The sequence below is a fragment of the Bos taurus genome, chromosome 12, assembly GCF_002263795.3.
Source record: "Bos taurus isolate L1 Dominette 01449 registration number 42190680 breed Hereford chromosome 12, ARS-UCD2.0, whole genome shotgun sequence".
Classification (NCBI taxonomy): domain Eukaryota; kingdom Metazoa; phylum Chordata; class Mammalia; order Artiodactyla; family Bovidae; genus Bos; species Bos taurus.
In genome coordinates, this window is record NC_037339.1 from 21,629,389 (window position 1) to 21,643,888 (window position 14,500).

The window sequence follows — 14,500 nt, forward strand, 5'->3', positions numbered from 1 at the left end:
GTTGTGGTGCACGGGCTTAGTTGCTCTGTGGCACGTGGGGTCTTCCCGGACCAGGGATCAAACCCGTATCCCCTTAGTTGCATGGTGGATTCTTAGCCACTGGGCCACCAAAGAAGCTGCCAAATTAGTGATTCTTAAAAGGCAATTCAATACATTCCATCTGCTTTTTCTTCAGTGCCAAAATAGTGGTTCATCTTCACCCAGCTGCTTCTAACAAAGAACCCGGCCCATTCCAGAGCAGTAAGAACTCCTACATCAAGCTCTCCTTCAAGGAACATGGCCAGATTGAGGTAAGTCTCCTTATGAATAAAACTGAACTAGAAAAGTGGCTTTGTATAAATTCTGGTTGTTGTTTGTTTATAGGATGGAAGGCAGTATTGCTCAACATACCCGTTTTCACCATAACTTTCCAATGAACTTTTCATCATCTCTTAAACCTGATCAGTGAAGAATATGAAGTTAGGTTTCAGTGGGAACAGGAAGCAGGAGGATGTGGGAACAGGAAAGATCGGAGGCTGGAAATGAGCTAAGTCGTGGCACTAGGTGACTAGTGAGGATTCGGTGCTGTAATTTGTTTGGATGAAGGGACAGAGGATGATGCAGTGAAATGTGTAACTTCCTCTGTGCCTGACAGTTCACCAGCCTTACACCAGGCAGTCTACCTTTATTAACTCCATACCAATCTAACTGTTGTAAGTTCTTATTCCACAGTATCATGGTTTATACGTTCTGGCTAATAAGTTGGTATGTAAATATTCTTTAGACATTGATAAGCCTGTGTTTATCTCCCCACCAGGATCATAAAGTATGTATGTTCTTTTTCTTTATAGCATCTGACTCAGTGTTCTCGATCCGCAGGCTCTGAGCAAATTGAAGTGACTAACTCAAGTCATTCTCACTGTAGTTGAAAGATACAGTTGTTGTTTTTTTTTTTACGAGCATAGGCATGTTTTGGCCCTAATATCTGGCCTCATATTTTAACTAGACAAATTATTCTCTGCTTCCTTCGTGGATAATGGTTGTGTATTTTTCTTGGCACTGGGTCAGTTTCAGTATGGATCGAAAACAATCCACACATGCAGGATTGTTTAAAGTCAGTCTATTTATTTCATTGTCACTCATCTCTTTGTTGAGAATAGTTCACTTTATGTAGAAGGTCAGTTCCTTCTTTTTTTTTTTCTTTGTGTTTTCTGAAGTTGATCCAAGAAAAGAACTTCCTTTGATTTCCTTTGATGTCTCTGAGAATTCTAGGCTTGTCACAAATGACCGAACAGACCTCTCAACTAAACAAATGTTAAGTAATGATGTGTATGAGGATGGTGCAGCCTGCCTGATTCAGTATCGTGTATTAACACATATATATGGAATCTTGAAAGGCGGTACTGATGAACGCATTTGCAGGGCAGCAGTGGAAACGCAGACTTGTGGACACAGATGGGGAAGGAGGGCTGGGACAAACTGAGAGTAGCATTGAAACATATGCGCTCCCATAAGTAAAATTAGATCGGCCGTGGAAATTTGCTGTGTGACGCAGGGAGCTCAGCTCAGTGCTCTGCGGCAACCTAGAGGGGTGGGATGGTTGGGAGGTGGGAGGGTTCGAGAGGGAGGGGACATATGTATACCTATGGCTGATACCTGTTGATGTATGGCAGAATCCAGCACGGTGTTGTAAGGCAATTGTCCTTCAATTAAAAAGAATTAAACAAATTAAAAAAAAATAAAGTGTTTGTATGTGCATAACAGTTTTACAGGCGTCTATCAGAGGAGATGACACAGCGAAGATGGGAGAATATGCCAGTTCCCCAGTCATTACAAACAAATCGAGGACCCCAGGTATTTTTTTAACTGTTTCCTAATCCAGTGTTTTCAGCTCTGTCTTTGCATCTTCATTAAAGGAAAAAGAGTTCTCTGATTATAGAGCTCGCCAGAAGCAAAATGATGATGTTCTAATTAGAACCTTATTTTCACAGAACCTGACTTAGTACTCTCTAGACAGTAGACACTTGGAAATAACACATGATTAACTACTTACTAACGTAATTTCAGGGTGGCAGGAGTTAGAGTCCATCTTCTGGCATTATGTTTTTCATAATTAGCATGGCATCTGACAGAACAGACAGCAGTACCACGGGGTGACATTTTCCAGGCCAGTCTCATTCACCACCAACTCTGGACAGGCACTCAAATGTGTAAAAGTAGCTTGTATAATAACTTTCAAGTACCAGAATTTTAACTCTTAATTTTTTGCACATTTGAGGCCCTATTAAATATCTGATACATGCATGATGACTTGCCAGAAAACAAAATTGAAGAGGAAATTTAATTTATACCTGAAATACAGAGTAAAAATATGCCATCTATTTTTGTGTTCAGTCTTTATTTATAATGATTTGAAGGTCATTATGTGTGGCCATAAACCGACAAACGTTTTGAAAGGAAACTGGATGTAATTATGTGCTGTTTTTCTTGGGTTCTTTGCGTGTCCTCTCTCGCCATTGAACACACAGTATGGTGGGGTTACAAAAGAGTGTGTTCTTCCTATTTGGGACATTTTATTTTCTACTTTTGTTTTTTAGCCAGGAAGAATACGGGCTGTAGGAATCGTAGGTATTGAAAGGAAACTGGAAGAAAAAAGAAAAGAAACTGACAAAAACATTTCTGAGGTAATTCTTACACGAGTTCCTGTCAGCTGTCTTTTTCAGCCATCTTGCTTATTCTTTGGGATACAGCTGTGGCTGCCTCCATTCTGTGTATTGGAATATAGCATTCCTGAAGCCACAGTTCCCATTGAATGCATCTACTTCAGGTTGGCATAATTAAGCCCAAATGTGTTTTAAAAAGGTTTTCCAGAAAGGAATAAAAAAGAAATACAGATTGATTTTGTGATGTTAGAAAATGTCATGAATTATTGTCCATATATTTTAAAGTCTAGGTGGCATTGACTGGATGGTACTCATAAGGAATTCAAGGTCCCCTGTATAATTATTTTGAATGTTTGATTAACTTAGTTAAGGGGCAAATGCTGTTCTGCGGCCCTTGAGTCTGATTGGGCACCCCCACTTGAGCACTGAGGACCACTCAGGGACCAGGCACGGAGATAGTAAGAGTGGTTCAGACCAGCACATTACGTCTTCTAGGAGCACAGCTTGCACTTTGGTGTTTCTGAAACCTCATCATATTTGAGGAAATTCAAGTAAAGGGGAGGAGAAGGCAATGGCACCCCACTCCAGTACTCTTACCTGGAAAATCCCATGGACGGAGGAGCCTGGTAGGCTACAGTCCATGGGGTCGCTAGGAGTCGGACACGACTGAGTGACTTCACTTTCACTTTTCACTTTCATGCATTGGAGAAGGAAATGGCAACCCACTCCAGTGTTCTTGCCTGGAGAATCCCAGGGACGGGGGAGCCTGGTGGGCTGCCGTCTATGGGGTCACACAGAGTCAGACACGACTGAAGCGACCTAGCAGCAGCAGCAGCAGCAGCAGCAAGTAAAGGGGAAGGAACTCTAGTTTAAAAAATGAGCAGTGCATTAGATTTGGGCAGTCAGTTAATACATTTACAACATCATCAGTTTTCCCATGTTTATATGAAAATGGTCTTGCATTTTTATGAAATGATTTTATGAAGTAATTTTTATAATTTTTTATAATAGTTTGTAAGTAAAATTCCATTGATGAGTGCTGTTTATGGAATTTCAAAGATTTACCTCAATCAAATAAAGTCCAAACTGCAAATAGTTACCAGATACTTGTGTTAGTCAAGGTTTCTTTTAAGGAGAAGTAGTATTTCAAACGGAGAGGGCAATGGCACCCCACTCCAGTGTTCTTGCCTGGAGAATCCCAGGGACAGGGCAGCCTGGTGGGCTTCCGTCTATGGGGTCACACAGAGTCAGACACGACTGAAGCGACGCAGCAGCAGCAGCAGTATTTCAAAACCATAATCTGCCTGCTAGAAATTTGCATCTCTATTGAGTTGATGTTTATTTGTAACCCTTTCCACTGGAAAAAGCTAGGGTTTTTTTTTTAGTAAAAGTGTGTCAAGAGGTCACACTAATGCTTCTTATTCAAATTCAGGACTACACTAGTGAAGAATTACTAAAACAGTTAAAAAGTATATATATATATATATATATGTTTTTTTTTGTATATGTTCTTCCCTTTCTTCCCAAATGTAAAACATAGGTGTGCTGTATCTATTAATACACTGTCTGTGCATTCAGCCACCATGTACCCTCTTCCATTTCCCCTGTCATTCAGTCTCATTCGTGAAAATAACTGTGTGTGATGCGCCTGGTCCCTACATTCACTTCCCTCTGTTCATTTCTGTTGTCTGACGCTCATCCTCTCATAGATGTTTGAGAAAGTGCTCATGGGAATAATACTCCCTGAATTCTGGCATCTCCGTGTTCCTTGTACACGAAGGTCAGTTTTGCTGGATTTATAGTCCTTGGCTCACATTTTCTTTCCTGAGTGCCTTCAATGTGTGACTTTCACTTTTTCGTCTGACATGAAGTGTTGCCGCCAGAGTAGTGAAAACCTCATATTCTCCGTTCTTTAAAGTCACTTGCTGTTTTTTCTAGATGCTCAACAGATTTTTTTTTTTTTTTTATCTTTTGTCATTTTACTAGAATGTTAAGTGTTAGTCATTCTGGATTGTTATTCTCAGGGACACAGTATGCTTTCAGTATTTGGTTTCAGACATGTTTTCTTTTCATTTCAGAGATGTTTTTCTATTATTTTCAATAATCGCTTTGGTATCTTTTTCTTCTGAGACTGTATGTTGCAGCTTTATTGCCAGTCTTCCCTCTTTGTGACTTTCTTCCCAACCCTTTTTGGCTTTTTTATTTTAGAAAAATGTCCTCTTTTTCACTCTTTTTTCTCTTAAGATATTATCTGTTGTGTTTATTCCTCCTGTGTTCATCTAGTAGTATAGTCTTTTTTTTTTCTTTAACTTTTCATTGTATGTATTTATTTTTGGCCACACCGCATGGCCTGCTAGATGTGGGATCTTAGTTCCCTGACCAGGGGTGGAACTTGGTCCCCTTGCGTTGGAAGCACAGAGTTTTAACCACTGGACCACCAGGCAAGTTCCTAGTATAGGCTTTATTTAAAAAATGATTTAAAAAATTCATTCCTGATTTATGGTGTTCTTTCACAACTTCTATCATTTTATCAACATCTATCAGCTCATTTTGAAACCGAAGGTTAATTTTCGATCCGATCTGTGAACATGTCTTTCTGGCTTTCTTTCATTATCTGTAATGTTACTCGGCTCCTGATTTTCCTTTTTTCTTGTAGTAACCTTGTGTGGGATTTGACCTTGATACTTTGCTGTTGCTAATTTTCATGTGAAATTAGTTTTCCTGAATTTTTAGAGGAAGGCCTAGCTCAGGGCGGCGTCTCTTACTCCACAGTGCTCACTCTTGTGCTGTTCATGTGGGGCACACGAGGGAGGTGACTTGCCGTCCGTGGTTTCCTGGCCCCATGCCCACCCCTGTCTTTAGCTGACCCTTTCCCCGCTTCCTATGTTACTACTGCCTCACTCAGGTTTTGATTCCTGTCTCAGTAGTTTCTCCCCAATGTGGGCTCCTGTCCTGGCCGGGAAGCCTGGGGGTGGGGGGCCCTTTCCAGAGTTTACAGGCTGCTTCAGCCCTGCCTGAGGACCCCTTGCCCGCATCCACTGCTGAAGTGGGCAAAGCTCTCTCCGTTTCAGTCCCTGACCTCAGGTTTGCCCGTCTGCTCTCTAGTGATGCCTGCTGGCTGGGTCGGGGTCTCCTCTCCTCAGGTCTGTCAGTTGCTCTGTTGCCTCCCTTTTCTCTCTCTGCCTCACTGTTAAGATGAGGAGCTCTTGGGGCTCTCGGTGGCTTGTCTCCACTAGCTTGTGTCTTGGGGTTCTTGTGGAGATCTCGTCACTCAGCTTCTTTGTATATGCTGCCTGTGGGTCTTAGAGGTTTTGAGATCTTGTTGGCCCATGTTCATGGTGGGATTTGGAGAGATTCAAAAACGATGCTGCCACAGCCCCCATCTTCCCTGAATCCTCTAGTCCCATAAAATTCCAGCATTTTCTCATGAGAGGGCTTCTTACTATCCAGAGAAGGGATCATCTCAGGGCTGGTGACGAGACTTGGAACAAGGGTTATGAGGACTTGGGTTTCCTGATTTGCGGACGAGTGTGGTCTGCTATGTCCCAAGCACTCTCTGCCACCCAGAAGGTGCTGTCGCTGTCCTCTTGCGGTGGTTTTTGTAGTCACCCTTCTGTGTGACGCTTGGAGGTGGCATGGAGCAATGAACCAATTTTGCATTATCAGTATTCCCTTTTCCAAAGGCTGCCATACTAACGTGGTATTCAGAATAGCGTTTTTCTTAGCTTATGAACTCTTATTCCACTTCAGTGTGGTTTTCAGAGTTGCATAGTCAGGGGAGTCCACACAAGCATCGGGCTCTTATGCAGGTCATTGATTTCTTCACCAGATGGTCCCAGGTGGCGCAGTGGTAAAGAACCCACCTGCCAATGCAGGAGACACAAGGGGATGTGGGTTTGATCCCTGGATTGAGAAGATCCCCTGGAGTAGGAAGTGGCAAACCACTCTAGTATTCTTGCCTGGCAAATTCCATGGACAAAGGAGCTGGTGGGCTACAGTCCATGGGGTCACAAAAAGTCAGACACAACTGAGCAACTAACATGTTCAATGCTAATACCAAATTTTAGAATAATAATAGAAATAGAAGTGAGGACGCTTTTAATTATGCTTTATAATTACCTAGAATTTTTTTATAGGTACTTCTTCCAAAATACTAAAATATTTGTATTTATTTTTTATGGACTATGCACATTAAGGGTTAATTTGTGTATTCTACATAGACTTACCATTATTTTCAGCAGACTTTTTCTATGAAAATATAATACAGTAAATACAATGACTTACCATATAAAAATTTAGAAATGTTGTCTTTTCTTTTCACTTAGGTAAAAGAAATCTAGTAACTGTATATGCAAAGTAAAAATCTAAGTGTGTAAAGTGTCTGCATTTTAATTTTATTTGAAAATGAGGTTGGTATGCGATTTGCCCTCCATTTAAACATTTGAATAGCCTTAGTTTCAGGGCCGTTGCCCAAAGTTTCCCACAAAAGGTTTCCTGCATCTGCTGGCCGCTGCTGATAAGAATCCAGTGTTTAAGCCTTTTGTTTATCTGAGGAAATTCCTGTTAGGTGTGTGCACATTCGTTCCCCTTTGTTTTCGGTAGCAGCCCAGTGAGTTGACCATAAGAATTGTACACAGCACTCTATTCTTTCAGCAAAGTCTTTCTGCAGATGGGGGATACGTTCCTGCATGTCATTAAGACGGGCATCAGCCAGGCTGAACCCGTGGACCGCTGTTCTCGGTGGATTGAAAGAGTTTTCAATTAATGATAAGCTGCTTAATTGGTTTTAAAAAGTAACATCTGTGCACATGAGTTAGATGCTATTCTGCACTGGAAGTGTGTGAGTGTGTGCTCATTTGTGTCCGACTCTTTGTGACCCCATGGACTGTAGCCCGCCAGGCTCCTCTGTCCATGGGATTCTCCAGGCAAGAATACTGGAGTGGGTTGCCATGCCTTCCTCCAGGGGATCTTCCTGATCCAGGGATCGAACCTCCATCTCCTTCATTGGCAGGCAACTTCTTTATCATTGAACCACAAATACTTGAATTATAAATATATCTGATCAAGTTTGAAGAGGCCTTTGGAGGGGATGGATGTTCATTGTAGTACATCAAACAGTTGATGGGTTTTATTTAGATATGCTTTGGTGGTATTTAAATGTTCTCTTGTGATATCCAGTTTAGCCAAGGCTACAAGTATAATCTGTGTAATATTCAAGGCTGAGGTTTATGGTTTTGGTTAATCACACCTGCTATTAAAGCCGAAATTGTTGGACCCAAAGAAGTATTCCTGCAGCTGCATGTTGCCATTTTCGGCCAGGAAAACTGTACGACACCTGTGATTCCTGACCTCTTATCTGGGAAAAACTGGTGACAAATTTTCTTACTTGTGTCAAAGAGATAATATTTTCTAAACTATTGTGTCACCTTTTGTTTGTTTAATCAGTAACTGTTTTCTTTCTGAAAATTTGTTTTTTGTAGTTGGTTTTGGAAATTTGACAGCTTCTAAGCTAAACTGAATTCTTTAGGATAAGGTAGATTTATGACTATATAACTATTCCTATAAATAAGTTGATATTTGTCAGAAAATTTCATAAATTTCTATCATAGGGAAGAAAATAGAGTGCTTCATTGCTTTAAAACGTCTCAGTTCTTTAGACAAATTCCAACAAAATCTCATTTCTCATTTCAGGCCTTCGAAGACCTCAGCAAGCTAATGGTCAAGGTATATGTCATTTACATGTATTAAATTCATGCCAGTTATGATACACTTTTGAAAATTTATTTTGTTAGCAGACATTTAGGGACATTATTTCTTTTTGCTCTTTTTCTGTTCTCTTGACAGGCTAAGGAAATGGTGGAGTTATCAAAGTCCATTGCTAATAAGATCAAAGACAAGCAAGGTGACATCACAGAAGATGAGGTAAATGGGTGGCCTCTTTAAGGCTTTGAGAACTAGATTACAGAGATAACACAAGGGCATTCTGGTGGTTTACCAGCATGCTGTTTCTTAAAATAGTGTTTGATTTCTTGTAGGACTTGAGGATATATGACAATGTGGAAGAAAAAGTCAGCCATAAAAACTTTGTTAGCTCTAGCAGAATTAAAGGATATTTCAGTACTTTTCCTGGAATGTAGAAAATAAGAGATACTGAAATGTGGAAGTTTGTTCTTGACATACCTTAAGTTTGATATGTTTCATTAAATTTGTCTACAATCTGGTCACAGCTGTTTTCCTAGGTTTTTGGTTTTATCATTTGGTTGACATTAAGCAGAAGGATGGTTGTTACCTGAGTCTCATCTGCCACCAAACCTGTGGGGTAAATAGAAACTGAGATACTAAGGCAGGAGGAGAGTAATGATCCGATTTATGCCAGGAAATACTAGGAATTCACTCATATATTTCACAGCATAGAAACACAGTAGAAGAGATGGGTAGATATAGAAATAATCGAGTGGAACTGAATGTCTGATGGATTTCCGATGCTGGGTAGAGAGACTAAATCTGCATAGTCTTTTTGTGTATCTTTCCCTCTCCTTATAGACCATCAGGTTTAAATCCTATTTGCTGAGCATGGGGATAGCTAACCCGGTTACCAGGGAGACCTACGGCTCCGGCACACAGTACCACATGCAGCTGGCCAAACAGCTGGCTGGAATACTGCAGGCACCTTTGGAGGTAAAAACAAAATCTTAATGGTCTCTTTAAATTGTGTTAAATTATTTTTGTGTCATCAGAGGTCTTAAGAGCTTAACTCCTTTCATGATGTGGCTTCTATTCAACCAACATGTTATTTTTCCTTGCAGTAATAAACTAAACTAGTTCAGTGATTCTTTGGAGAAGGCAATGGCACCCCACTCCAGTACTCTTGCATGGAAAGTCCCATGGATGGAGGAGCCTGGTAGGCTGCAGTCCATGCTAAGGGTCGGACATGACTGAGCGACTTCACTTTCACTTTTCACTTTCCTGCATTGGAGAAGGAAATGGCAACCCACTCCAGTGTTCTTGCCTGGAGAATCCCAGGGACGGGGGAGCTTGGTGGACTGCCTTCTATGGGATCGCACAGAGTCGGACACGACTGAAGTGACTTAGCACTTAGCAGTGATTCTTTGTCAATAATTTTCTAAATTGTTTTTAATTTCCATTTCAGATATCTAAATCTGTTTGATACAAAAAGTCTTTCTTATCTCTTATTTTCAAAAGGAAATATATAATCTGTATATATTTTAGACACATTTTTTTCATATACCGTGTGCTATTAATAACTTCATAATAAAGTTTCATATTCTAGTTTAACATTATTCAGGGAATCAAAACTTTATTAAAGCACCTGTATTAAGAAATATTTCAAACAGATGACAGAGTAGGATAGCATAATGAATCCTTATGTCCCCATCATCCAGCTCCACTCAAAATTATTTTAAAGTGAATCCCAGACATCATATCCCTTTACCTGTAAACATTTAACTATGTAATTATAGTGATAAAGATGCCTTTAAATGTGATTATAATCCCATTTCACACCTAAAAATTAAAAAATAATTTTTTAGTATTATCGGATACCCAGTTAGTATTCACATTTTCTGCTGCAGTTGATTTGTTCAAGCCAAGATACATTGCAAATGTTTGATTTCTTTCAAGGTTTGTTTTTTTTTTTTTTTTAATTCTATGGGTTTTTCCTTCTCCCATCTCTTTTTTCCCATCATACAATTTATTTACTGAAGAAGCTAGTAGTTTATCTTACAGTGTTTCAGAGTTGGATTTTGCTAACTGTAAGTTACCATGCTTCACCATCTTGTGTGTTCCCTGTAAATTGGTAGTTATATCTAGAAGTTCTTTTTTTTTGTCCTAATAAAAATATTCCATAGAGGGTTTTGTGCGTTTCCATCAGAAGGTATGTTATATATGATTATCTTTTTTGTGTGATATTAACAGCTACTGACAGTCATTATCTATATCTGTTACTTCATTAGGGGTTGCAAAATGGTGATATTTAATTCCATCATTTATTTAGTTATTAGCTGGAATAACTTAAAACATTTAAATACACTTTTTGAAACATAGTGTCCAACCCCTCTTTTTATTTAAGTAAATGTTAAAACAGTAATTATAGTATTAAAGTCCAAATAGGGAATTTGAAGTGCCTCCTGGTATCTGAATAGGTTCCTGGTGTGTAAATATAGTTTTCAAAAGCTTCTTAAGAAATTTTATAATTTATGATTTTGCTCTGATTATGATTTCTATTAGGAAGTGCTAACTAGTGCTAATTATAATGTTTCTTTTTATTTAATATTTTAACAGGAACGAGGGGGAATAATGTCACTTACAGAGGTGTACTGTTTAGTAAACCGAGCTCGAGGAATGGAAGTAAGAATTTTTAGATATGCTTTTGGCTAAATATAGACTTTCTTGATAGAATACAAATTCTCCTACAATGAATACAATCTGAGGAAGGGCTGTGAATATCAAAAGTATTGATATTTTGAAAAGCAGTGTGGTGCAGTGAAAAAGAACACTGCCCTGGGATCCAGAGGGTAGATTCTGTTCCTGGTTTTGCTCAGTGACTTTGAGTAGCTTCCTTAACCTCTCTGGAACTCAGGTTTTTTACCTTTAAGATAGGGTTTAGATTGAGTGATACCTCAGCGTTCTAATAGCCTGTGTTTGTGTCGTGATGAGCAAGACTATGCCTGGTGACCTTACTCTGTGATTGTTAACTGTTTTGAATGAACCTGGCTGGACTCAGATTGCCTGTTGATAACACAGTGGGGAAGCCCTGTTCCTTTGGCTTAGAATCAGCCCCAGCTACACCTCAGCTCTCGCTGTCCTTTCCACTCACATGTCCTTGGCCTCCAAGGGTCTGTCTGTGCAGTCTCTCTGCCCTCCACGCAGATAGCTCACACATGTGTCTCCAGTGCTCACCCAGGTTCCCCAAGTCAAAGCTCTGCTCTGTATTTTTTTGTTTTTTTGAAATTTTTGACTGTGCCACACGGCATGTGGGATCGTAGCTCCTCAACCAGGAATTGAACCCACATCCCCCTGCATTGGAAGTGACCACTGGACCACCAGGGAGGTCCCTCTGCTCTGTGTTTTAATTTGAACAGTCATAGTAATCATCCCGGTGGGTACTTATTATCCACCAGGCGCTCTGCACGTGTTCTCTGCTTATCCTCCCCATCACTCAGTGTGGTAGCTACTTTTACTCTCCCCATCTGGGGGACAATTAGGGGATGAGGACACTGAGGCTCAGGAAGATTCAAAAGCTTGACCACGGCTCTACCAGGAGACAGTCTTGTGACAGAGATTGGGACTCAGGCTGGACTGGCTCCGGAGCTATTCCGTGTGACTCACAGCTGCTGGTCACCACTGTACTGAGCTGATTCTTCAAGGCCACGTGAGCCAGAAGGGTAGCCACTACGTAGCTACAGGTGACGATCGTGAACTTGAAATGCAGGTAGTCCAAATTGAAGTGTGCTGTAAGTGTGAATTACACCCTGGATTTAGAAGACTTTGTATAGAATAGAGAAGTGTTAACTATCTTATTAATGATTTTTATATCAATTACAGGGCAAATTTTTGGCTCTTTTGGGTTGAATAAAATATATACATTAAAATTAATTTAATCTGTGTATTTTTTAACGTGGCTACTAGAAGGTTTTAAATTACCTATATGACTTGTGTTATATTTCTTTGGATAGCACTGCTCTAATGAATAGATGTCTTTGCTTCTTTGTTAATCCTTTTTGCCTTGTAAGTGAGTAAGCCACCTAAAATCCTTGATGCATGATCATTTTACACTTATCTCTTCTGTTTGAGTGGTCATCATAATTACATAGCATCACTCTATTAAATTTGCAGTGTAAATGGTAAACTTGTATTTTTCCCCCCCTTCTCTAGTTGCTTTCACCAGAAGATTTAGTGAATGCATGCAAGATGCTGGAAGCGCTGAAACTACCTCTCAGGTAAAAGAACCTTGTGGGAAGTTTGCCGTCGGTTGTCACAATTCCACCCTGAGTAGACAGAACAGCCCTGTAGGTCTGTCCTCTTGCGTGGTGAGCCAGCATATACATCACTCTTCTGGAAGTTTGTTTCTCACGTGGGCAGGAATCACCTGGTACCATGGGCATCTGTCATCCCAGCTTCCATCCTTCTCAGGGCTGTGCAAGGCCTCAGGGGCAGGTGGTCAGACTCTTGCCAATGTGGGCTCCTCCCATGAGGTCACCGTGACCAGTCTTTCTGTCCTTACACAATTTTTTTTGTCTTAGTCTCTGGAGACCTGGAAGTACAGTCAGCTGTGAATTGTGTTTTCCTTATCCTCAGGTTTTAAAAAAAGTAGCCAGGCATATTTTACTTAGCATGTGGATTACAGTTCAGAATTTCATTCACTGTTTATGAGCTTTTTTGGTTATGCTTTAGTCACCCATGGTCGTTATATCTGAAATGCTGTTTTGTGTTAATATTGCCCTCAGACCTGGGCATAAATGAAAGTAAAAAAATATTTTCGCCTCCCCGAGGGTCCAAGATCCCAGATGTTCACGGCTTTGTTCTCCCTTCTGCGACTTTTAGACTCCGCGTGTTTGACAGCGGCGTCATGGTCATTGAACTTCAGTCCCACAAGGAGGAGGAAATGGTGGCCTCAGCCTTGGAGACGGTACGGGGACCCCGTTTCCTCCCTCCCTCGTTAGAGCTTGCCCCCCGAAGACCCCAGTGCTTAGCAACTTGAGAAACAGGATTTCCTTTTGAATTTAACTTTGCTAAAAAGTAATGTTCACAGACCCAATTGAAAACGGTTGATCATTAACAATGAGTGACTATTCATCACATTTATACTTTGAAAGCTCCTTGAAACTTGCCAACACTCATAACATTTTGTAAGTAAGGGGAGCTAGAATGAGGGAGGTGCTTACTCCCTTTCTGTTTGAAACTCAGCCTTGAGAGTAAGTTTTTAACTTTGTCAGAGTGTTACCCATGATTGAACTTTTTCTTTTAGTCATACCCACGTAAGCTGCATTGTAAACATTGCAAATTGTTTTGTAAAATAATTGCTTCAAAAAATATGGAAAGCAACTGTAGTTTAGGTGGATTTTGCTGGCCAAACTGATTATTTGTTAGGACCTTGAAATATTCTTATTTTAAATTTGATGAAAGTTTCAAGACTATACATATTCCGATCACATACTTAAAACCAGTCCTGTGTATAAGGGTCCTTCGCTGGAGCATGTACTATGCACTCAGTTAGAATTTGTTGTATGTTCCTTTTCAGACTATGAAGTACATTGCCCTTATTGGGCTTCCCAGGTGGCGCTAGTGGTAAAGAACCCGCCTGTGGATGCAGGGTACTTAAGAGACACGAGTTCAATCCCTGGGTCCGGAGGATCCCCTCGAGGAGGGCATGGCAACCCACTCCAGCATCCTTGCCTGGAAAATTCAATGGACAGAGGAGCCTGTCGGGCTATAGTCCGTGGGTTCGCAAAGAGTTGGACAGCACTTAAGGGACCTCGCGCACACACGCACACACTCCCTATTACACAATGTTTCAGTCTACAGTGTTTGTTTTGGGTCCTTCCACTTTTGTAGACTTAAGCATTAGTGAAAAAGCTTTAGTTCTGGAGTGATTTTAGTAGAAAATTCAGTCAATTATTTCCTGAGTATACACATAGATATTCTCAGGTTAGTACCGAGGTGGCCTAAATGATCACATTTTTTTTCCTGCTCTGTGTTTCTGTTAGGTTTCAGAGAAGGGATCGTTAACATCAGAAGAGTTTGCTAAGCTCGTGGGAATGTCTGTCCTTCTGGCTAAAGAGAGGTAAGCAAGGTCTCTGCTGCTCACTTGTAGCTATCATTTGTGTTTCTGAATGAAT

At 40.5% G+C, this 14,500-nt stretch overlaps 1 protein-coding gene across 2 annotated transcripts in view; it reads left to right on the top strand.

The window, feature by feature from the left end:
• VPS36 (vacuolar protein sorting 36 homolog) overlaps positions 1–14,500 on the top strand; it is a 31,872-nt gene that overhangs the window by 13,939 nt on the left and 3,433 nt on the right. For both annotated transcript variants that reach the window (NM_001098939.2, XM_005213609.5), the window contains 10 exon segments: positions 176–290; positions 1,744–1,833; positions 2,577–2,663; positions 8,334–8,366; positions 8,487–8,564; positions 9,186–9,320; positions 10,944–11,009; positions 12,537–12,601; positions 13,206–13,290; positions 14,369–14,445. In NM_001098939.2, the coding sequence (NP_001092409.1) occupies positions 176–290; positions 1,744–1,833; positions 2,577–2,663; positions 8,334–8,366; positions 8,487–8,564; positions 9,186–9,320; positions 10,944–11,009; positions 12,537–12,601; positions 13,206–13,290; positions 14,369–14,445 (831 nt within the window).